Source organism: Megalops cyprinoides, chromosome 1 (genome assembly GCF_013368585.1).
Source record: "Megalops cyprinoides isolate fMegCyp1 chromosome 1, fMegCyp1.pri, whole genome shotgun sequence".
Taxonomy (NCBI): domain Eukaryota; kingdom Metazoa; phylum Chordata; class Actinopteri; order Elopiformes; family Megalopidae; genus Megalops; species Megalops cyprinoides.
The window spans coordinates 44,516,685-44,541,800 of record NC_050583.1 but is presented as its reverse complement, the minus strand read 5'-3'; the positions used below and the strand labels follow the sequence as shown (position 1 = coordinate 44,541,800).

Below are 25,116 nucleotides of genomic sequence, written 5' to 3'. Positions count from 1 at the left end.
TCTCTGTAAGGTTGAAGCAGGGAATAAAAACCACATCAGGGAATGGAAGTAAAAAAAAAACCTTCAACCAGATAAATTCTCCCTGGGTGCTAAACCAAAAATTATAAAAACGTTCTGGAACAAGAACAGGACTTAAAACTGTACTTACTGGGAAATGATATTTTTCTTTTTCATTTTTTTTTCACTGTTATATAGACAAAGCAATCTCTTGGTATGCAGCCAGTATCAATGGAAATTCCTCTAGAATTTTCACAGATTTGTTCAATTAAGTATCAAGGCGGCAACCTTTTTTTTTTATTGCTATGAGCAATGCATTCTCCTGCATGTAGCAGATGCAGACATACAACTGCTGATTTATAATTATGATGCAACACAACAGAAATCTACTTCATTTCAATTTTGATGTCTTATATTATTCTATTTTCTACTCCACAAATGGATATTTCATAAATGGTCTAATAACATTTGGTATGGTTATTTTTTTCTGTGGAACATCTGCTGGCAATAATTGTTGCTGGTATGCTGCTGTATGCTGGTTATTCAACTCCAAGCCAAGTTATATATTTTAGGTTCTGGTGTCTTCAACCTTAAGCCATTCCCTTACTGTACAGCAGCTGATATGGCCATAGTAATGTCAAAGTGTCTGTGAGGCAGCAAGTACTGCAGGAAGATGTTTATCATTGAGATGTCCCAAACAAATGAAACACAAATACATATTTACTTACAGCATGTATACACTGTACATACACAGAAGACACAGAGAGAACTGAAATTACATGTCACCTCACTCAGGCATCCATATCTTTGAATGAAGCTTTACACTTACCTGTGATGGAAGCACAGACGTTAATTCACTCAAAACTCTTTTTTTTTTTTATTTGTACAGTTGTACAGTCAGATGGTGCTGACTCTTTATGCACATCCCTTGAGTGCTTCTGGATGCTCATCCAGTTGAAGAGAGGCTATGATCAAATACACCTTCCCAATAGCATATGATCTTGTATGAGAATAAAATTAGTAATAGTGACGTAATTGGTTCTGAGGTCAGATCATCTCTTCATCTGGCCGGGCCCGGTGCTTCTATTTCATTTACATGGAGTGGCCACACATTGTTCACTAGAATTGAAAGTGACCAGCTAAATCAAACACAAGTTTTACTTTTTAAATTCTATCAGCAGGAGAAGTTAAAATAACTTATGGTTAATTTACGTTAGGCAAAAATAGCTAGCTAGACTGTTGTACTATCCGATAACTATTCTGTAGGCTAACTCTAAAACTGAAATACATTGATATGGTCATCTTGAGATGAATTGTTCTGCAACAAACAAAGGGGTCAACAATTTGCACAACGCTATGACACCTGAACACTGCCACTAAAGCTCGTCGAAAAACAAGCTGAGTGCTCCTAGTAACACGTCGGAATGGCCCTCGGACAAATTCGGTTCTTCTCGTAGTTTGACAGGATTTTCGGCTCCCTTCCTCCATTTTGTTATGTTGGCGATTCCATTTCCGGGTTTTCCAGTAAAGGGAGAAAGAGTGTAAGAGAAAGATGTCTGGGACCAGCTAGCAAGCTAGCTATAAATCACAGAAATATACTAGGGACAAAAAATCCGTGTTTGAGATCAGACGTAAACACACGTAGCTGGCCAGCCATTTATATAACGAAGAGTTGCATCTTTGTGTCTAATTTTGATGCCACACTAAGTTGGACCTGTCATGCAGATGTCGTTAGCAGGCTACTGTTTGTTATCTAGCGAGCTACTATCGAACAAGCTAGCTATAACTAACTGGCTATGAACTGCAAAAGGCCGACAGGTAGCTTGCTAGTCAGCTAGCAAGCTAGCGAACTTGCTACGTTGATTTGAATAAATAGTGATTAGCTGGCATCAAGGAAAAAAATCGCCGAGACACATTGTTTCCTTGATTCTTAGCTTCTAGGTAGTTAGATATTATTGTTAATCAGTGTTTGTTCCTTAGGCAACATTAGCTTGAGATATTGGATATTTTCTCTTAACACCTTCTCGTTACTTCCCATCGATGTTGTTATCGAAGACTAGAGAGTCGCAGTCTTCGTTAGAGACAAGGTAAGCAACGCTGCGTGTAAAACTACTTATTGGCTGCAAAAGAGAGGACAGAACATTTACGTTCCGACCAAGACATATTATTGTTGTAAGCAAAAGAAAGTGGCATGTGTTCTGATCAGGTACTGATCTATGCTATGGACAGATCGTCATGTCTGACCTGGCTGCATCAAATAAAGTGGACATCGTTCAGCATAACGTCGTTTACTAGCTGAGTAACTAATTAACTCTAGGAGTAACAGTTAGATTTGAAACATCCACCACGCTTGTGAGCTACTTGGGTTTATAGCTAAATGCAGACTTTCAGCTAGCTAACCGATCTGATGTTGCTAGCCAGCTAGCTAGGTAGCGAGCTATCCATGAATGTTCACGCATGTGGATTACGTTAGTTTCCTTGCTCCTCACACCGATACTGGCTTAGCAGGTGTGGCGTCGTCTGTAGGCTTCCCAACGTCCCTAATGTTCCTAAGGTGAAGTTAACAAGCTACACTGTGAAAGTACTAGTTAGTTAACTTGCTGTTTTCCCCCGAATTACAGCAACATTAGTCTCAAATATTTTGATATCACCTTACGTCTTCAAAGTGACGAATCGTTTAATTTGGAATCGACCAACTGGTATAATACGCCTTACGATGTGTACTTTACTGTGTTGTGCTGCTGCATACGTTCGAGGTCTTTAGTTAGCCACTGTTGATGTTAATTGGGTGGTTGTAATCGTATGAAAACCGTGAAACCAGCATTTACTGTGTACCAAAGACATATACCATTTAAAGGTTTATGTCCGTTACCAGCAATGGCGTTGACAAGGTATAATCACTGGATTTTTTTTCCTGTTCCAAGTTCCTGGTTGTAAACAGACCCCAGAGCACAGGTAGCAATACTGCCAACTCACTCATGAAAAGGTAGCGCCCAACTGTAATGTACAATGTTGGAGTCTAGGCTGCGTAACCAGCCATTGCACAAACCACTAACAAGTTGTTGCAAAATCTATGATTTAATCAGTCATGGTGACTGCAAACGAGTCCAGTGAATACATGTAACTACTACACAAACATACTCGTCTCGTTCAACATATTTTTGTTTTACTTTTTTTGGTTGTTTTTTGAATAATTGGTTGTGAATGAACTTTTTGTGTTCTCATGTGATTCACTATTTTACTGGAGTTTATTGTAGTAATAATAGAAGTAATAAGTAAGTAATGCAAAGTTTACTGCTTATTGTGTTCATGTTATAGTCCTCATTCTGGATATTTCAGGATAATGTAAAATAACACAACACAAAATAAGACAAAATCTGTTAAATGTGCAGTCAGTTAGCTTTGTGTTTGAATGGTGTCAGTAAACCTGTTCTGTCTTAAAGCGCATCACTGGCTGCAGATTCCAATCCAGTTGAAACAATGTCATATCTTCAGTCTTTCAAATGTAAAATATCGCTTATAAAGGCAGCAGCATCAGTTCTCTGGGGTGGAAACAGGGGATTTTATAGAGACCTTTACAAAAACATCAAATATTTAATCCCAGTATTGGTAAATAAATAAAACCTGATGTTAAATGAAAGCCAGAGACCACGTCAAGACAGTACTGTCTATCCCTGGCATGAACTGTCGCCACTCTTTGGAGGCTGTGCAGAAGCTTTGGGGTTCGCTGTGAATCCTGCCATATACTCTTTCCACAGCTCTGCTTTTGAGCCATCCAGGCTGACAGCAGAACAGAACATTAAAAAACAAATTAGTCAAAGAAAAAAAAATGGTAGACCATTGTCTATGAGGGGAAAAAAGAACAGAAGTCTAGAAAGCATGACTGTATTCTACTGTACAGTGTATATACAGATAATGTAGACAGGCAAATTCAACTACTGTTGAATTTTAAAAACCTGTGAAACATTTGGTCAGTATGAGTTATAATAAAACTGAAATTAGTATTTTTTTCCTTTTGAAACAGGCCATGCAATTCATAAAATTAGCATTTATGCTAAAGTGAATATAATTAGTGGAAAATTAGTGTATGCTTTTCTGATTTTCTGATATATTTATAGCATGACCAATTTGAGACGATGCCCTGTGTGAGTATCTAAACAAACTACACAAAAAATGCACATTTAGAAAATACCACTTCATTTGTCTACTTGTGAGTGATTTCAAAATAAATTATTTGCAACTTGTTATATAGTAGCATGTTAAAAAGAAAATTGTATGAAGTAAGTAACAGTTAAACAATAGTCAGCCAAGTGTGTATGTAAACAGTGAATCAAGTATTTGCGAGAATGAGCTGAGAGTGAAGTGATCAAGACACTGTAGCAAGTCACATTCAGTTAGAGCTGGGAATTACAGCAGTAAGTCTTCCACTGTAAGTGTGGTGACCATCAGTCATTGCTGACAAAAAGCTATCATATTATGACACTTTAGAAGAACACTTAACGTTTGGAAAAAGAGTTGTTCCCAAGTCAAAGTTATTTTGCCATTTCTTTTGACAATGATAATGAACTGTATCTCAGAGTTGCATACACCTGTAATTTGCATTTAATAACTTACTTTTAGTATTACATTTGCGGAGGCATTTGGGATGATTGATTAGATGAAGATACTACCGTATGCACTGTGTCAACATGGAATATATGTAGAACACTTGTGCAAAAGTACAATATAAACTCCTTGTATGCTTGAGAAGATGCAGTTGATGGATGTCTATTTTTTTAATTTGGCAGAAATTTTCAAAAGACAATTACATTTTCTTTTCATTGCTAAACTTGTGTCACACAGGAGAGAAAAGTGTTTTGACTTCTGATTGTTCATACAAATGGTTTGATGTTTTTTGAGGTTAGTTTCTGAACCATTTGTGTGAGTTCTGAATGTAAACGTATGTAAATGTAATTCATATCTGGGGTGCTGAATTCCTGCTCTTTGTCTAACATTGAATATGTATACATACAGATATATTTTCAGATAAATAATGTGAATGCAAGAAATGGTAGTGTGCACATGAAAAGTTGCAAAAAAAAAGTAGATGCATGGGGTGGGAAATGTATGACATTGCATCTCGTGAATCCGTTTGACCATCAAAATTCAGTTCTGTGTTTACACAAACATATTAGCAGCACTACTTATAAACCAAGTGTGTGCTCTCACTACAGTGGTCAGAGACCCTGTGTCCTGGTCTGCGCATCAATTAGTGGTGCTGTTGCCAGCTTTCTCTCACTGGAATTGCCTAAAGAGACGGATGTGGTTGGCAGCATCATGTTGCGTCTTGACACCTGTACCTTAAGGTCAGTGCACATACTTAGTCACATGCAAAATTATGATGTAATTTCCTAATCACAGTTTTGGGAGTGGGGTAGGTACAACAACAAATTTGAGTACGACTCCTGTAAACAGTATGGATTGTGTTTGATAAAGTGGGGGTTGTCTTGGCAATAGAATTGCAGAGCAGTGTACATTATACAGTAGGGCTTGGAGCTGGAGCAAGTTAAGCCACCATGAATATTGGGATTGCAGGTATGCCACGGGTATCCTCCAAGTTAGATGTTTGTGGGACAGCCCCATACCTCTACAGCAGAGAGCTGCTTATTGTAAAAACCACTTTTGTGGTAACTGAAGTCATACTTGATTGAGGGCATAGCATTACATTAAATCCATGCACAGTCCACCTATGCATGTTTTCAGTTGTAGCAGCTGCCAGTTTACCTGGACTGTGTCCCAAATGCCTCACTTGCCCTAAGCAGTTCTCCTCAAAATGATGTAGAGAAACGCGTGGGTGTCCCAGAGGAGATCTGATTTGCCTTTGATTGAGTGCATATGCATGCAGACTTCATGTTGATCAGATATCCTAGAATTCCTTTCACCTGATAACTTGAGATATGCATTTGCACAGAGCTTTTTTTTGTGAGAGCTCCATTTGATTGCAGTGGCACTGAAAAATTCCCGATTTTTAATCAGATTTGCCACAGATGGTTTTGAATTGTACTGCATGAGTTAATGTCTCGCATACAATCATGACACAGTGGCTATATTGGGGCAAGTAATTAAAGTGTTATTTTAATTAAAAGAGAGCAGATTGTGACAAACTAGTCTGCATCTTAATTTCAGGGTATAAACTAATCTGAATCACAGTGATATTTAGCTTCAGATTATTAAGTGGCATTTGTCAAAGAGTCTAGAAAAAAAAACAAAATATTTTATGTCCACTGATTTTTTTTTTTTTTTTTTTGCATTGCATTGCATTGCATCTTTCCATGGTTTCATGTGTTTTTTTTTTGTTTGTTTGTTTGTTTTCCGTGTCGTTCCTTCAGTGCCCAAGATGTCAGAATGTGGTTCTAAATAACCCCCTTCTCCTTTGCCGAGAAGTATACACTTGTGTGGCATTATGTAAAGAATTGATTTGTTCACTTAAAGTACACCTGATTTGTCCTCTTACATTGGGACATAGATCAATACACTTTTGAAACAGAAACTGTCTGAGGTCTAGGGGTGTCACAGGATCTCTGAAAAGCCAGAGTTAATGGTCAGACTGTAAGCAGCTGGAGCCATGAGTTACTGTGATATCTGACTGACTCTCTGCTGGAGCAAGAGGACAGTTAGAAATACTTAGCATATGATTTCTTATACGTCTTTTTGACTGCAAGAGATCCATTTCCATTTTTGCAGTTCATCAGTGTTCAACTGCTGTTTTTCACTAACATTGCTTGAAAGCATTGACAATATTTGAGCTCTAGAGCCAGTATAAAACTGTTCTGTTTTAGACACAGAGCTTAGGTTTTTTTGGGTATTGTCCTTTTTATTAAAAGCCACAGTGTTCAGTTATTTGACAGTGCAAATCTAAAGTCATTTGTCTTTTTCACAGAAACAGGGAGGGAGAGTGAAATGATAAAAATGGTGGTGACAGGAGAGGATGTTCTCTGTGAAAGATGAATTTTTGGGCTTGCCGACACAGGTATCCAACTTATTTGGTATGGGAGGAGTTGGTACTGGAGTGGACGGTAGGTTGTGGCTCTCCTGTGGACTTTGCAGTTCCGAACTGTTTGCTTTTTCGAAAATGGAGCACTCCCCATTTGCCTGTGTTGCAAAGTCAACACATTCTCATGGTGGAACATTTTCTATATCAGATCCTTGGCATGTAAATCATTTCTATTTTATCATAGAAACATTTTCATTTGATATACTGTAATTTAGGCATGTAGGTACAGATCAGTGTTGTTACATCATCCTACCTGCCGGTCGTCTGCCTGTTGAAATGAATGTTTGATTGAATCATGGAGGAAAGGAATTTTTGAAGCCACATGATAATAGATGAGGTAGATGAGGTTCAGAGAAATTAAAAACATAATGGCAGGTGGTGCCACATCTTTCTATCAGGGCTGGGTGCACAGTAACTAATAGTTACCTGCTGTATGCCTACGTTGTCAGAGGAGAGATGAGATAGACGGGGTAATGAAACAGCAGAGAAGGCTGGTGCTGGTCTGAATTTGTAGTAATTTGGTAAATTGTTTGCCCTCTCATGAGTTGAGGGCAAACAACTAAATTCTCTTCACGGGTTTGGATTCGCTACTCTGCTGTATTGATTTTGAAAATGTGCTAAGAAGGAAGGAAACTTTGATTAAAGTTTCAATAAATAAATTAATGATTGAATGAGTTAATACAAATAGAAAGGCACATAACCTGTGACTTCCCTTTGTTGCACACATCTGACAATCATCATCCATTATATTTTAGGAGATGAGTAAATGACTTCTAACGTATATTTTTTGTGAATGCCAAGAGTGGTACAGGAAAGGCTGGCTGAGCTATCCTGTAATGTTTTCACTAGTCAATCATTATGAAGATGAGCCTGATTGACTTCCAGCTCAGACTGATTGCTGGCCTCCTGAGATTCTGAGATTCAGGTCTGATTCAGTGGCCTAGACCAGCATTTCTCAAACCTCTCCTGGAGGACCCCTTGTCCTGCATGTTTTAGATCTCTCCCTGCTCCTATTGAGCTCCAGCAGTTCATAACGAGTTGATCATTTGAATCAGCTGTGTTGGAGCAGGGAGAGATCTAAAATATGCAGGACAAGGGGTCCTCAAGGAGAGGTCTGAGAAATGCTGGCCTAGATCAAAGTACCTTTGGACAATTTTGGCCCTGTTCAGGTGTATCTGTACGTGATTGGGCATGGTATCATCTGTACTGCCATCTTTGATAAAGACCTCTGAATGATTTGGAACACCTCACTAGCATGTTCTACCATTCCTACAAAGGCAAATAAAGTATGAATGACAGTCAGTGGTGATCAAAGATCTAGTGGGACCCAGTGTTACCCAGAGAATGTTTCCAGGCACTGCCCGGGTCCTCTGTTGTCGGGGTGGACATTACTCTTTCTCATGATCAAAGGAGCCATGTACCTGCTGCCACCATTTTGCCTGTTTTAGTTCCACGGAAGGCAAGGGAGCCATCTTTTGACTTTTTGACTTGTTGACTACTAGTATTGAAACAGTGAGCCTTTTGAGTGTTGTGATACCACTCCCCCACAGGAAATTAATGGAAAACCCATGTGGAATGCATATATTAATCAGCACATTTTATTGATTAAAAAAAGTAAAATCTTGTCCAAGCCTCAAAGCTGTGCAAGGTCATGTTCCCATACGCACATTTGCTTTGAAGGGACCTACAGTTAGGCATTTAACTCATCTTTAAACTCTGTGGAATGATTGTACACTACTACTGTTGGCCTCAAAGGCAACACCAGGCAGATTTCAGAGGCAAAAGATGTTTTAGAATTTAGTTGTAGCCATGCTTATCATTTATGCAAAGGATTTTGGGCCCCATGTCCTCACAACTGGAGCGAGAGTAAGAGAGAGCTCTTCAGAGTGCATGCTATATGAGAAGAATGATTGATGGTCAACTGTTGCAGAGAATCACCATTTTCTCCTCCAGAGCTGTACTCTTCATGATTATGATATGGATTCTGGGGATACTTTGTAGATTCACTTTGAAGGGAACATTGGTTGGTCTGCCGTATGTGATCAAATGTGGTGCGTTTCAAAAAAAAAGGAGGCAGGACAAATCGCTTTGGTGCAAAAAGTCATACACCTTTCAGTCCCACTCAATGACTCAACATTAAAGTCTAATTAAAAAGATTATCTGGTACTGAGATGTGTTTTTTAAATAGCAAGTTATAAAAATAGCCAGTACACACAAAATAATGCCAAATTAATTTTTAATTGCATTTTTTGTAGCAATAGTAAGTTATTTTAGGACTCGTTTTGGCAACGACTGATTCCAGACTGCCTTCCAGGAAGGAAAGCTCTCTGATCCATAGTTGCATGGCGATGTTGCACGGTGATGTTATGCTTAATTATAAACTGATGGAAAAGCAGCACCCTCCATTGGTAGTGTGAATGAGCGTTTTTAGATTTTAGTTTTGTTTTAATTGACTAGCTTTTCACTTCATTTAGTTTCATTTTGTTTCTAGCATTAACTACCCTCCCTAAACAGTGAAATGAATCGGCATGCATAAACTGCACTTTGAGATGCATTTTTCATTCATTCATTCATTGTCTTTTAAGTAGTTATGGAGCCATCCATGGGAAAAAGAGAATTTTTTTGCATTTACAGGGTATCTCTATTCGCTCTAATTTAAAGGTCTGGCTGGTCATAGGGCCAGCCTGGGTCACCAACAGGAAGAGTCGAGCACGTTTCAGTCTTTGTAGGGCATGGAATGCTCAGCTGAGAAAATAAGAACTTATTTAACTTAAATTCTTGACTTGAGCCCTCCTTGAACATAGCCCGGAGTCTCAGCAAATGTTAATTACTGGTGCCTCCTGAAATCCAAATAGGAAAGATGAACAACTTCAAAGAAGTTGTTCAGCAGAAGTTAGTAATTCGGCTTGAGCCAATGAGAGTATGCAATGTTACTTTATGAAAATCACAAGCAGGTGTACTGCGAGCAAACCTGGCACACATTAGGTGCAGGCTGCTGCAGAATGCAGGGCAGAGTTGGGGCTGATGCCACATAGGAGCTGCTAAACGAGGGATTCATACACATGCGACACCTCAGAGCTTGGCCACAATTTTCAGTCCGTGTAGTGCTCCAGTGCACCCCACCATTATGTGTTTTGATATGATTAGATCAAGTAACCATCTGTGCTTTAGCCACAGCTCTGTAACGTCCTCATCACCCATCTAATGTGTTTTTTGGGTGGCGTTCAAGAAGGCAGCTGTTTTTTTGCTAACACGTTATGTTATTGACTGCTTATTTTTCATTGGCTGTCAGCAATCCCTCAAGACTTGTAAAAATTAAAACTGCAGATGTCATATCAAGCCTGCTAGAAATGCAATTGTAGAAACGTGCAACAGCAGTTACTGTCACTCGTAGGTGCTTGGTATACTACACGATCTTTGTTAAGTTGAGGTACAATTTTGGTGTGCTCACACCAGGTTTTAACAAGAATTCCAGCAAATTTGTGATGACTGTAAAAAAGACCAGGGCTAAAGTCATATGTATTAGGCTTGAGAGCTTTGTTGTAAAGAAAAGCAAAACTTTTTATGATTTCCTCCGTGGATGATTTTGGCTTACAGCTCCACGTAGTAACAATATCAGCTGCAGGCTTTCAGGCCTCAGAATAGCTGGAGCTTTATTTCAACCCCTTTTTTCATTTGTACACTGTCTTGGTTTGCATTAGTACAGATTGGGAGGGAGAGTGTAGTTGTCCAGTCCCTTGCTCCGTTTCTCTCCCCCTGGCCCCCCCATGTGAATTTTCTCTTCCTCAACATGTGAACTCTTCTCAAGGCAACACATCTGAGGACAGTTTCTGTCACCATCCTTGACGCGCATAGCAAATATTTGTGTCATACTGTCGGTCTCACAAGCCTGCACAGCGACATTCCACTCAGTGAAAACCTGTTCAAACGCATGAAAACTGCCTTTTGTCAAGCAACAGGGGTACAAGGAAGTTGGAGGATGACAACGAACCCACCGATCGCCTGGTTCGAGGAGGCCTGGTGACTGGAATCCCAATGACGAGTGAATAGACAGAGGTAGAATGGTCAGATTGTTGAGCTGAGAGTGACCCGCAGCCAGCACACATGTGCTAAGCAACAACTTCTGTCACCTGCAGAGCGGTCAGATTGCAGAATCACAAGTGTCACAAGCTGTAAATCAGAGGGTCTCATCAGGATCACCGTTCGAAAAATCTGAGTTTCACCAGTTAGTGAAAAAATTTGTGGTAAAATCAGTATGAATTGCTGATTTACTGATGTCCTCAATGTCAGTGCAAAGCTTGGATTTGTTGCTCAGTTAAGTGTAAAGTGCAATGAATTGAGATTGTGTAGAGGCCTTAGTCTTTTTAAAAGGAAACTTGGGCATTTCTCAGATTTAAGGGGAAATGTCCTGTGTTGAACTGTGGCGCATGGTAGAGTACTTAGATTTTACTGGGTCCCCAGGGGAACATTTTGGAAGAACAATGACCTATGGTATGTATTTCTAGTGGGGCTTTCATTGTCCCCAATTCACCGCAAGATGAGAACTGCTTGAAATGAATTAATATTGTAACTAAGAAAGAAACCACTTGCGTTGGGTTTTCAGTATTTATATTTCCTTTATCAGTGCAGCTGAACCTTGGTCCAGGTGATACACTATACATGTTTCTTTCTACCAACTAATTAGATTGGATTGATTTAGGTGCTAAATGAATACTAATCTGTAGTTTCATATATCCTGCATGGGGGTGAAAAAAGGTGCTGGAGTAGTGTGCCAATGAAAAGACAAGGAAAGAAGGTTATGTTTAGTAAATGTCTGTAAACAAATTTGGGGTTGCTGTGCCAATGAACCTAAATGTAAACTGTTAAAATTAAAACTTAATTGAACAACTAAATAAAAATCAGTTGAGCTTAAGTCCAGTTTGTATTAACTAACTTTAGTAAAAGATGCATGGGTTCATCCTTCCTTTATCTTAAACACACTTCCAACTACACATTTCATCCCATCAAAGGTCAAGACGGTAGTCAAAGCCAATTTATTATTCAATTAACGGGTCAGTCAGACCTGATTAAGAGCTCAGCTGGAATTAATTAAAACCAGCATGTTCCCCCAGAACCAGGCTAGAAAAACATTGATGAAAACGTTTTAGGACACTATGCATCATCACACTAATTTTTACATGACCCTCTTTTTAAAAAAGTGTGTTCACATATTCCTAATCATGCGGTAACCATGGTGACACAATTTCACATTTGCGGTTTAAACAGTTGCTAAGAAATTATTAATTGATCCTCTTGCCTGTCGTGACTCAGGCAGAGTGTTTTTGTCATTAAAGCTCTTTGTGTGTCCCAAGTTTGCCTATCAGTGCCTGTTTATTTTTCACTTTTCAGTAATGTCTTTGTCCATTCAGAGAGAACTCTTGAACTCTGTTTTTGTGGGCCCAAATGTATATAAGTTGCATTATGATCTCTGAAAGAGTGGAATCTCCTTGGGTTTTAAACAGAATGTATTATAGGCAGTGCTACAGATGCAGTGTGATTGCAAATGTAAAACACAATTTTAAAAAGTCTAAAACCTTCCTTGGTCTGATATTCTTTTAAATTGCATGTCAAAATGTCAATGCCAATGTGCAGACTGTGGTAGCCTAATTTAAGCTGCTGGTAAGGGATGGTAATGGGTGTACTGCCAGTCACGTACTGTCCCTCAATCTTTGTTCAGCCCAGCATTAGTAAAGCACAGAATTGATGAGAAAGCCTGAAGCGGTGAGGTTTGCTGGAACAGCGCTGCGGCTATGAGCACCATCAGCTAATCGGCTCAGTGATGTGTTTCCCTTTGCAGCTGTGCAAGTGTGCGCGTGCAGACAGACACTGAGCTGAGACTGTGAGGCAGCAGCACCGTGTGCAGAGAGGGACAGGATGCCGATTCCTCCCCCTCCCCCTCCCCCTCCACCCCCCGGGGGACCCCCACCACCTCCCACATTCAGCCAGGTGAGGCCTACACAAAAACCTCTGGTACACTTTAGTGCTGCAGCTGGAATACAGCTGCTCTAATAATTGTCAGATTCAGCTCAAAGACCCCAGTACACAGATGAAACAAACTATTGCACAACTCTAGCCCTGTTGATAATCGAACCTCACTTCTTAATTCAAAATGTCCCATGTAATCAATTGAACTATTAATGAATGCTGGTTTACTGCAGTGTCAGTTACTTTTCAGACATTAAGCTGTGTATGCTGGCCTTTATAGCATAACTGATATGCATGTAGTATTTTATCTGTAGTATGTTGTGATTGGTTAATACTTGTTACTAAGCCTTACTGGCTTATAGTACGAACTGTCAATGAGACATTATGATACGATATGATCTTACAATGAGATATGATCATACAATGAGTGTTACAGTGCCGTGTGGCGGCAGTGTAGCATAGTGGTTAAGGAGCAGGACTCGTAACCGAAAGGTTGCCGGTTCAATCCCCGCTGGGACACTGCTGCTGTACCCTTGGGCAAGGTACTTAACCCACAGTTGCCTCAGTAAATATCCAGCTGTATAAATGGATAACATTGTAAAGAACTGTAACCTATGTAAGTCGCTTTGGATAAAAGCGTCTGCCAAATAAATAAATGTAAATGTAAATGTGTTTGTCCATGAGGTGAGTCAAACATTGTTCTTGCCAGAAATGGTAGCTGCTGCACGTCCAGGTTATGAATGGTATTGTTTTGCAGTTGAGCAGTGTTTCTGATGATGCCTGTGTCTTTTAATACCATATAATGTGACAACCCAGAAGCCTTGGACCCTCAGCTAGACTGCAGAGCTGTAATTTAACTTTAGGGACACAGTCTGTTGAGCAGCAGAATCTTCAGCCTTGTGATAAGGTCCTGTCGTACAGTCAGGCATTTAAAAACTGTGTATTTCTGAGCACAGACAGCAGGCTCCTTTGCAACCTGCTTCATGCTGCCAGACGTGGAGATTTTTAACATGAGGATCCACTCTCTGCTCAGGCAAACACCACCCCGCCCAAGCTGAGCCGAGATGAGGCAAAAGGGCGAGGAGCCCTGCTGTCTGACATATGCAAAGGGGCCAAACTGAAGAAGGTCACGGTGGTCAATGATAGAAGTGCACCTGTCATAGAGAGTAAGCTTCCTCCAGACAAACACACCTTGCATTTAACAGAATATTTTGGGGGTATGCCATCTCTGCATTTGAATGTGTCTTTGTGGAGTCAGGAACAGTTACTTGGACCAAGTTTGGTTATAGTCCCTTTGTCATGTCATAAGAAGTGGCAAGTGGCATGTAAAATACATTCACATGTAACTGAAACCTTGAAGGGACTTAATGGTTTTTGCTGGCAAATGCCTTTTCATGAAATGGATTGTACATACAGTAGACTTTATTTGGATTATTACTTCTCAGTGTGTGCCCACTGAGTCATGTTCATAAATATTTTACACCAAACATGTGAATTGTATAGGCATTAACCCATTTATGGAGACTAGGTCATGGTCCTCAGAACAGTTTTACAAAATGTCCTCCTACCTTTCCACAGAGCCAAAAGGAGGCGGCGGTGGCGGCGGCGGTGGTGGCAGTTTTGGAGGCGGATCTGGGGCCATGCAGCCAATGGGAGGTCTATTCCAAGGGGGTGTGCCTAAGCTCCGACCAGTTGGAGGCAAGTTCAGCATAATATATGAGACAGATGTATTTTTAGCTTCTTTGCTCAATAAAGATCTTCTCATCGCTTATGTTTCATTTTAGACAGATGCAGAGATGATAGCCTTGTAGAAATGAAGATAGACAATATTGCCTAGCAGTTCAGTCTCATTCTGACACAAGCAATGCAATTAAAAGTTCAGGAGGTTTTTCCCGCCCTTAACAATTGCATCACACGAGAGATGAACAAAGACTTGCAAGTCCTTGCAAGTCACGAAGTAGAGTGGAAACTTCTGCAAATAGCAATTTAAATAAATGTATGAATCACTAGAAGGATATTTTAAGCATGACAGTTTAAACATTCATATCCAAGGCATAAGTGTTCGATGTAGCTTTATTACCAATCCAGTTGATAGGCTTGAATTATTTATTGAAATGTCCATTGTTCAGATTGATGGGGGTGAACTAGTGAAGCGAGTTGTGTTGTCATTCTCAAGCCTCTGAGCGTAAGACGGCATCTGACAGAAATGTCTGTCTGAAGTGTGTCCTGTGGTTCTTAATGGAAAACACAGAACACACGTATCTAGAGAGGACATGTAATACAGATATTAAATGCTAGGGGCATTCTGTGAACATTCGTTTTTACCCACAGATAATTCTCTGAAAGGTAAGTGGTTTCCTCTATAATTGGCAGTAAAATTTTGCAGTATTTAATAATGGGTTGCCCAAAAACACCTAGAGCTGGACCCGAATATTCAGCTAATCAGATATTCGTTCGTTGGGTAGGTATTCAGATATTTGGATATTCGTTTTTTTTTGCTAAATGTAGGCTATCAGGAAAGGCGAACTGCAAAATACATTTTGTCAGCACATTCTTGTACTATATTTATACTTTTTAATTGCACTGTTAAAATGTGGAAATATATAACCATCTCAGCTTGGGCGCCTGACATCCCTCTCACTCACAGCAGTGAGCGTCACAGTGATGGGAAATAAAAAGTAGCCAGCGATCACCGAGCTCGTGCTTTGGAACTCGAACGGAGGGTCTAATTGTTTCGACCGACCCCTAGCTAAGTTTGTCACCCTGGGAGGATGTTAGCTGCAGCGAAGCCATGCTTCTCTCTGCTTCCAGTGGGGCGTGAGACCATTTTTAAATACCACGGCTCCATAAGCAGTGACGCCGATGAGTGTATAGGATGGGTTAAATGCAGAGGACAAATTTCGTTTCAATGTATGCGAGTACTGAGAAATGACAATAAAGAAATGATAAATAAATATAAATCTTATAAATATAAATCTCAAATCTTAAAATCTTGTTGCACTTTCATGCTTTTTATTTTTCTTCACTGTACTCTTTTCCTTTGTCTAGTTCTCATTCCCCATAACTGAACGCTCATGGCACTGGATTTGACACACAGATCTTTTCAACCTTAGTACCCTTAACTTGGGTGCATAATAATGTGTATGGATGCTGGAATTTTGAGTGTAACCAAAACAAGTACAGTGACGGTGGTATATGATAGGTATGGTAATGGACAGAGATCTAATTGGGTTTTTCCTGTGATTTGTAGATGGCTCAGTGGGCAGATCAGCACTACACCCACCAGGCTCCCGCCCCGCAGCCCCTCGGCCCCCTACCAGCTCCTCCTCCTCGGGTTCGGGACGCCACGCAGACAATGACAGCTCCAGCCTGCGTGCCTCCCCCCCGGAGGCAGCCCGCTCTCACCGGCCCTCCCTCCCTGACATCACCAGGCCTTCCAGCACTGGAGGCTCCTCTGGGGGCATGAAGCACAGCTCCTCGGCCCCACCCCCACCCCCACCCATCAACCGGCGCGGTAATGCCCCACCGGCCCCCCATCAGAAGGCCGCCGCACCTTCCTACAACCGAGAGAAGCCCCTCCCACCCACCCCCGGGCACAGAGGGCCCCCACCACCTGTTACTGGCCGTGACAGCGCTCCACCCCCACCAGTCAAACCTCCCCCGTCCCCTCTCAACACCCCTCGCCCAGCCACTGGAGGGGGCTCCTCCTCCTCCTCCTCCTCACTGGCCCCTCCTCCACCTCCTTACCGCCAGCCCCTCGGAGCATCCAACGGCCCCTCCAGCCCTGTCAACGAAGCAGCCCCTGAGCTGCCCCAGAGGCACAACTCCCTGCACAAAAAGATCCCCTCAAACAGCCACACCCCTGCACGAGCCCATGCGCCACCGCCCCCACCCTCCCCATCTCCACAGGCTGGCCGGCCCCCGCCTCCAGCACGGGACCCCCCTGGACGTGGAGCAGGTAACATTTGGTTGTGTCCATCTCACTTCCTGAGCACTTAAGGATTATCTGGAGTCTCTGTCAGATCTAAAGTCATGCTGCTGCTGTTGTTTTTTCCATTGGATTTAGTTGTTTATAGTACCAGGTTAGGACTAAGTCCGTAATGATTTAAATTCATACATGGTAGGTGGTTGTGGTGTCACGTGTTAATTATACAACAATTTTTCATAGTCATACAGCCATCTTTTTAGAGTAGATGTGAAAATGCTATGTTGTAAAGGTGAGGTGAGGCATTAAATACAGGTAGAATGTTAGCCTTTGTTATTTTGATATTGTAAATGTAAAAATATGAACAAAAGTCCATTGAAGTGATGATGATATCAGACAGGAACACTGGATTCTTAGGTTTGGTTGGATGGCTTAAAAAATAGATCAATAGATCAAGGAGAATTGCTTATCTGTTAATGGCCACTCATCCAGAAAGACTGAGAACGGTATCGCAGGTACAGCTGTCTGCAGCACAAATGGAACAAGGTGTCTTATGTTCAAAATGATGCTACAGCCACCATACTGTTACACATACGAGCACCATAGTGAAGGACATGATACAAAACAAGCGAAAGGTAAAAGTGCTATCTCAAAATGCCCCAGTAATCAAGAAAATATAGCACCAAGGATTTTAGTGCTAGGCAAGACACACTGTGAACGTGCGAAGCCCCAGGTGGCCTGTCGTTGGTTAGATCACTGGAAGGCTACAGCAGTGTGCACTGAAGAGCAGTCACCCTGAGTAAAATGCACTGAATGCAGGTTACTTTGCTGTGTTAGGGGTTTATTCCAGTTCTTGCACAGAACAGAACATGTGCTGGATCATTGCAAATTCTGCTTGATTTCCCAAAAGATGGGGTCAGCAGATAGAGAAGAAAGCATATTCTTTAAAAATAAACGTTAAGACTTAGTAACTTTGCTAACTAGTAACTTTGATAAGCCGTCCTGCAGTTTTATAAAGGAAATGCATTGGCACCTCACATTTTTAGCACTTTGTCGTATGATTCAGAGTAGATGGGTCTGCACGAAAACCTGAAGCTTATTTGCTAAATTTCTGTTATGGAATGGAAGCATTGTATTGAAATATTTTTGATAAACTGGCAGAAGTGTTGGCCCACTTGTCTCTGCACCTATCAAAGATTGAACTTTCAGTCATTCATTTAGAAACACTTGCACATTTTCTGATGTACGTGTGGCTTGTTAATGAATATACTCTTTATTTTAAAAGTTCAGATTAGCCATTGCTATTATGGGTTAATCATTAAGATGGCCCTTGAGAATGAGATGGGTCCTTTTGTTGCCTGTGAATCAGTGGGGTTTGTAGGCACAGTAGTGCTCACAGGCAGGAAAAGGTGAAAGACAGAGAATGGTGTGAAGAGAAAGGTGGATGTTCGTAGGAGCATGTGTTGCAACAGGACGGTTGGACCGCTTGCCACAGGGCCTCCTGGTTTTTCTGCATTCCATCACTCTCTCTGCCTTTCCTCCTCTCTCACCTTCCCCCACCTGACCGACATGTCATTCCCTTCTCTGAGTCCTCCGTGCTATTTTAGGACACCTGTGAAACTGGCCTGGACCAGCACAGAGGTGGCTTCCTTTACGAAGCCCGTGCCATTGTGAATACTCCAATAACACAGTCAAAATTCAGAGAGGCCGAAATGACACCCCCTGTTGGGTCAAGATATGTAGTACTCATCTTAAAGCTTGAAGCTGTTTTGAATCTTGTTTAAAGGGGCCTCACACATAAACGAGAGGAGGCATGTGAAAGAGTGAACTATCAAGCTGCACACAAAAATTAAGCCCTTATGATGGAAGAAAATTCCCACATTTCATAAATAGTTTTCTTTACTCTTTTCTTTCCTAAAAGGCACCTAGCATGGTATGAGAAAGTTAGAGTTCATGTTTCACTCAGTACTTTGCCTGAGGTTTATTTCAGAATGCTTGAGTTTTATCCACAGAAAGATCATTTCAGGTCATTTAAAAATGCAGGTTGATATATTGAAGGGAACATGCTCGAGTGCCTTATAAGTATTTTATAATAAAGCTGGAATGGCAGCTGGATTAAATGAAGCCTGCAAGCTAAACTAGCGAAGCTTCTACAATTAGCCCAAAGTTGATCTGCCCTCTCTTTTGTCTGTTTGTGCATTTGTGGAAGTAGCTCCCATGGTTCCTCCCCCAATGCTTCGGAACGGTGGACGGGATGCTCCTCCCCCACCACCGCCTTACAGGATGCACAGTGCTGTGACCCACACTTCCTCTGAGCCCCACACCCGAGGGAAGCCTCCGCCGCCCCCCTCCCGGACCCCTGCTGGACCCCCTCCGCCTCCTCCACCCATTCGCAATGGACACACCTCCCTTTCCAAGTCCTTAGGTGAGTCCAATTCATCCACTCCCTCTTTCAGACATTGGCATCCACAGTTGACATGTGTAACCTCTGTGGTTCTTACAGAAGCTGAATCCTGCCTGTTTTGAACCGTTTTGATCCATCAAGAACCACATAATAGAGTTATTTACTTGTATAAACTGATCTCATGCCCCCAGCCAATAATCCTTGCAGTTGTACATTTTACACATTCTGTACCCTAAATTCACACATCTCTGATGCCAATCCAAGTGATCCAAGTGAGCTGTGCCATCAAAGAGCATTGTGGAAATTGTAGTTGGCATAGTCAGTTTGAGGTTTTGGGAAGTTGCTATGCGTAATACATGTTACAAATGGCTTCCCTGGCTTGACAAAAAAACAGTAAAAATTATGAAAATGGCTATAAAGGAATAGCTAGCTGAAGCTGATTGTGTGTTGTGAAAAAAATAGCGCAAGACACACCTCCCAGTCCAAGGCAGCACATGTGAATTCACCAATACTAGGGAGCTTCACTCGGGCCAGCACTGTCATCTGGGCTCTGACAGCCACCACAACCACAGCGGTGGTTTGTTCAGTTCATACAAACAGCACATACAGATGACCTAAAGCTCTGGTCTTGGTCAAACCCTGTATACAGGCATCCTGGCTAAAACAAATAGCAAATGGATAAAAATCATTATAAGCCCCCTGACAAAATGCTGTACTCAGGTCTCCGCATCCAGACTGCATCAAACTGTAGCCACCAACATCTCCGTCCCTCCCTTTTCCAGTCAGTAGTTCACCTAATGCAGCTTACATGGAAGGGAGGCTACTTCAAGTTGCATAATGATAATGCAACACATGCCAAATAAAGCCTAAAACAAATTTGTGCATGTGTGTGAGGAGAGGTTGTGACCCTAACCCTAACATAAAACATCTCCTCTCCCTTTCTCCCATCAGATGATTTTGAGTCCAAGTACTCCTTCCACCCTGTGGAGGACTTTCCACCCCCTGAGGAATATAGAAATTTCCAAAAAATCTACCCCAGCAAAACTAACAGAGGTAAGGGTGATATTATCCACTGGTGGTTTGTGAAGGGATTTATGGCAGGTCTCCAGATATATGTGGAAAAACATGATAATTTGATAATACCACTCATCACCATGTAGTGTACATTCAATTATTTTTACATTTCTAAAAAATTTATATTCCATATGTGAACATATGTGCATTTTATTGAGGGGTTGATAAAATGTATTCACTCATTAAGTGGGACGTGAACTGGGAAAGTCTGGGACCCCTCCCAGTTTGAGAAGAGAAAAGATTTGGTGCATTCACCGAGCACATAGCGAGTGGTGTGTTGAGGCTGAGAACTGTGTACAAGAGGCAAACCTGTTTGACTGATGCCTCCCTTGTGTTTCTTTCTCTTTTTTTGACAGCGGTGCGGGGAGCCCCTCCTTTGCCACCTGTGGGAAGGTGAACACTGTGAGCCATGTATAGGAGACAAGGGTTACACATACTTACACACTTATACACACATACACACAGTCACATACTCTCACACTCACACACACACACAAGTTATGACCAGCCTGCACCAAATCTCCCCCCTCAGAATTGAATAGCCAACCCCCAGTACCAAACCCTTTCGGACCAGAGCCAGACACCAGGACCAGAGACCAAATCAGACACTAGTTTGGTGTCTCACAATCAGACACCAAACCATCACTCGGCCAGTGCAGGAGCCACTGCTTGACCAGTCCATTTGTGTGATGTGGAAGCAGTCAGGGGGTCCCAGAAGATGATCAGGCAGGCAAAATCTTACCGGTCAGCACAAGACAAGGTTACGCATTCCATCTCCTTTTTACATGCAGGAAATTCAACATGGGGAGAAATAAAAGCCAAGTTTTTTTTTCCTTTTCTGTTGAATATTTGTTTATGTAGGCACAAGAAGTAACAGTAAGTCATGTTCAGGACCATGGGAGGTGAAAAGGGGAGAGCTGACTCTCCTGGCACCCCCCAGCCAATGTCCAGTCATCCCTGGGGCAGGTGGGTACACAGCCTTGGGACTGGAAACTAGTGCCATTTTTATTGTGAGGTTGAAAATAGCCTTCAGCAGTCCCCTGGAAACCCCTAGGTAGACTGTTGGGGTCCTGTTTAGTCAGACTCTAATGCACCATCGTCCCAGCACAGTTCTCTTTTCTTTTTTAAGATTTGTCTTTGCATATTTTGCATCTTTGCATGCTAGGCCCAGTCCCAAATTCTTTTATTAACACTATGGTAGGAAACAAAAGGATGTAAGTCACCGTTGATGAGGATGCAGAACATATAGCAATAGTGACCGTCTCTCAGTTGTTGCGTGGACACCAAACCTGCCAGCGCAAACATCTTGAAATGACTGTGCACTCTGCCTGGGACATGACAGAAGATTGGTTTCCTTTGACAAAGACACGTGTTTTCAGAGATGCCCATTATGCTGGTTCCAGAATGGAAAAGCATGGAAAGAGACTCCTTGTTAAGGTTTTCGCTAAAGTGCCAATCACAGGGTGAATGGGGTGGAACTAGCCTCTCCCTTCTGTGGCTGGAACAAACTAAATGTCTCCCCCCCTCACCACCACCCTCTAGAGTGGCTCACAGTTACCTAGCTGAAATAGGACAAAGCAGATGATGTATTTGTCCTTGGGGCTGGACCATGGTATACAGTGTGTGCGTGTGTGCATGCATGCGTGTGTGTGTGTGCATACGGGGGAGGGGTGACTGGGGGGTGACCTTAAGTGCTAAGGTGCTGACTGTAGTTGGTTCCTTGACTTCACATTCCGTGACAGTCTTGTCGTTTGTTTGTCTCACTAAAGTCTTCCCTGTGGTCTGTATGGTGGCGCTAGCTCCACATTCCCCCGTCCAGATCTTCCCTGCTCACAAGCAATAGGAGCATGCATCCATCATCTGTTTGAACTTGTTTGACAAGTTGTCATGGAGGAGAACCTACCTTGCTGTACTCAGGGGAAAGAGGAGACCCCTCTTCTCTCCTCCCTCTGCCCCTCCTCCACCCAACCCCCACTGCTGTCATCTTTTCTGCGCTTATGCCACCCCAGCCCCACCTTTCTCTCTCTGACAAGCTGTTATTTACCTTTTGATCCAGTTGCTTGCTCCCTTCATTACAAGGAATAACAAGTACAACTGTATGAGCCCAGTGGCTGGATGCATCTACATTTGAAAGTGCAGGTCTCGACCCAGTGATGCCACTTCGATGTTTGGACGAGCATCACAATTTAGGATGGAAGCCCCCTGGTTGCAACATTTTTGGGGTTGACTGTAGTCAGATGATTGCCTATTTTGCATGCTTGTGGAATGCTATTGGTCAATGTGTATTTAAGGAGGTTATTTGAAGAGCTTTGTTTTTAGTGGCCTCTACAGTAACAGGAAGACACAGGGGTGTATGTGATGGGTATTTTTTATGGTGACATTGGACTGCCTATTGAAAAATGGAAGATTTTTATTTGACACATTGTATGTTTTAAAACTTGTACACCTGTTTTATTTTGTCATTGATACAATCCCAATATCTTTCAGATGGCAAAAAGCCAGTCAGTTTTAATAGTATGTTAGTACTGCCTCTTTGAGCAATGATATAAAGCTGTGGCCTTCCCAAGCAAAGACGTGTTGATTGGGTTGCCAGCAGGTTGGAGTTCAGCTGTACACGCAGAGTGACTGAAAGCATTATTTTAGCATCAGGTAATATAGATGTTTATGAAACTTTTTATCTACTGACTTTGTCAACAAAAGACAGGCTGAACATGAATCATTTACACTGCACTCCTCTGCCGGAGACTGTCACTGCTTTGTAACTTTACAGGTCTGCAAGTTCACTACAGCATCAGACAAGGCACTGATGAGGTTAAAATAACACTAAGCTTCAAACTGACTTTCATCATTCACTACAGTAATAGTGTCCATTCCCATGAGGCACTCCTGCCTTACCATTTTTTAATTAAAAAAGCCCACAAGAGTTCTCACACAGTAACTCCTCAAACGACCACTTACAGCTGTTCCTGTTTCAAGCACACTGTGTCCTCTCATTTGTGTCCAATAAACTTTTATTACGTGTCTGAAATTGGATAGTGAGGAGAAGAATCACGTTCAGCACACTGCTATGCAAGGAGACGTTATGTGTATGTCCACTTTGGTATCTTCAATCTCAACTGTAGAGAATTGACCAAAAAATTGATGCATCTACAAAAAGTGCCAGTGAACCATTCTGCTGAGTTGGTTCCTCTGTGTCCTCACTGTGTGTGAACTTAAACTTGAATTTTTTTCCCTAACTACGGCCCAGCTAATACATAATATTCTCTTAACCTTGTTATGCAGCAGTGTAATGATGTTGCTAAAATATGACACGAGAATGTTGTGTTCCTTTGGAATTCCGCATAGCCCTGCTTCCCCATCCTTACTCTCAGTGGGTTCCCTCTAGCTGGTCTTTTGCCTTATACACAGCTATTGTCGTACTTATCGGTACAAGTAAATTTGTTTAAAAAAAGACAATGAGAAATAATGTATATTTACAATAAGTATGGGAAATAAGGTAATTATAGCTATCAATCTATTTTTGTTGTAAAAAGCTTGTAATATAGGAAACAAAATGAGGAGGAAAAAAAACAAAACAGGTGTGGGCTTTGTTGGAAGCCAGAGACAAATTGTTAGCCAGCTCTCTGTACTGTATATCTTTGTCTGTATGTCTCACCACAGACTTGTATGGCTGTGATAACAGGAGCTGCTTTTACTTACATTGTGGGGTCTTCTGTCTCTGTTTCCATGACTTCTCTCACCCCCTCCATGCTTAACCAAGATATCTGTTCTCTCACTTTTACCTGTCCATCGGCCATGTTTCACCACTTCAAATAATAAAAACAAGTCTGAGGAAAATAAACTTTGGGTGAATTGTCTGGTGTAGAGTCCACATTATTTTCATGTTTTGGTTAAGACAGCACACAGCAATCAACAATATATAAAATCAAAGATTATTGAATGTGTCATAGCTGAGAATAGAAAAGAAGCGTATTTGGTGCTGTTGTCACTTGTATTCTGTCATTGTTGTGCTTTCAATAGCATGACCCAAGTGAGTGCTGTTTTCATGGCAAAATATATTTCCGTAAGGGGACAGGACAGGGGAACCCAAGAGCAGTCCGACAGGGATATTACAGCGTTCGTAATGGGATCCCAAATGATTAACAGAGTCCTTGTCAAGTATGCACACTAGTTTGTAAGTGGCAAATAATCCGAATAACAAAACGATTAAAGTAGTCAGCCGTTGATTTACTAAAGTTAAATTCAGGAGGAAACTCGATTCCATGAACATCCTACTAAACACACATGAATATCGTCAGGTTGTTTTTTTCTTCTTTCTTAGTGTTTCCTAGCACACGGATGATTTCTGCAATTTTAGAGATGTAGTAAAATCGCCTTTAAATCTAATATATTAAACACCCTGGCTGTTAGTAGCCTATTTCATTCCTTATAATTTTGAAAGCAGGTATTCCTCCTTGACACCGGGTTGACGCAAACTGATATACTGTATTTGAATACCGCTACAGTTTAACTATTGGATAGTTTCCCGCCACCAGCATTCGTTACAATAGCTGATGGTAGGTCAATTATGCAAATATGATTCTTTTAAGAAGGCTGTCCTTTCCCGCTAAAAACACAAGTAAATCTGGCCTAACAACACCGCTTCTTCGTATGGTAAGTGATTGTTCTACCGTCCAACCACAGAAGCAGGCTGTGAGGGCGCTTATTTGGTTACGCGCG

General features: G+C 41.6%; 1 protein-coding gene across 2 annotated transcripts; it reads left to right on the top strand.

Moving 5' to 3' along the window:
• Nucleotides 1-1,511: 1,511 nt before the first annotated feature.
• On the top strand, nucleotides 1,512-24,224 carry wipf2a (WAS/WASL interacting protein family, member 2a). 2 transcript variants are annotated; one of them, XM_036540051.1, is made up of 8 exons: nucleotides 1,512-2,084; nucleotides 12,867-13,015; nucleotides 14,028-14,160; nucleotides 14,573-14,692; nucleotides 16,245-16,952; nucleotides 19,132-19,344; nucleotides 20,275-20,376; nucleotides 20,754-24,224. In XM_036540051.1, the coding sequence occupies exons 2-8, from the start codon at nucleotides 12,944-12,946 to the stop codon at nucleotides 20,792-20,794; spliced, it is 1,389 nt and encodes a 462-aa protein (XP_036395944.1). In that variant the 5' UTR covers nucleotides 1,512-2,084; nucleotides 12,867-12,943; the 3' UTR covers nucleotides 20,795-24,224. The 2 variants fall into 2 exon arrangements, with proteins under 2 accessions (XP_036395944.1, XP_036395936.1); XM_036540043.1 differs by having other exon boundaries at nucleotides 19,129-19,344.
• The last annotated feature ends 892 nt before the right edge of the window (nucleotides 24,225-25,116 follow it).

Excerpts from the sequence above, each read along its gene's own strand:
- wipf2a (XM_036540043.1), top strand. The coding sequence starts at position 12,944 with ATGCCGATTCCTCCCCCTCCCCCTCCCCCTCCACCCCCCGGGGGACCC. Across the intron at positions 14,693-16,244 it reads TAAGCTCCGACCAGTTGGAG|ATGGCTCAGTGGGCAGATCA; the intron begins GCAAGTTCAGCA and ends TGTGATTTGTAG. Across the intron at positions 19,345-20,274 it reads CTCCCTTTCCAAGTCCTTAG|ATGATTTTGAGTCCAAGTAC; the intron begins GTGAGTCCAATT and ends TTCTCCCATCAG.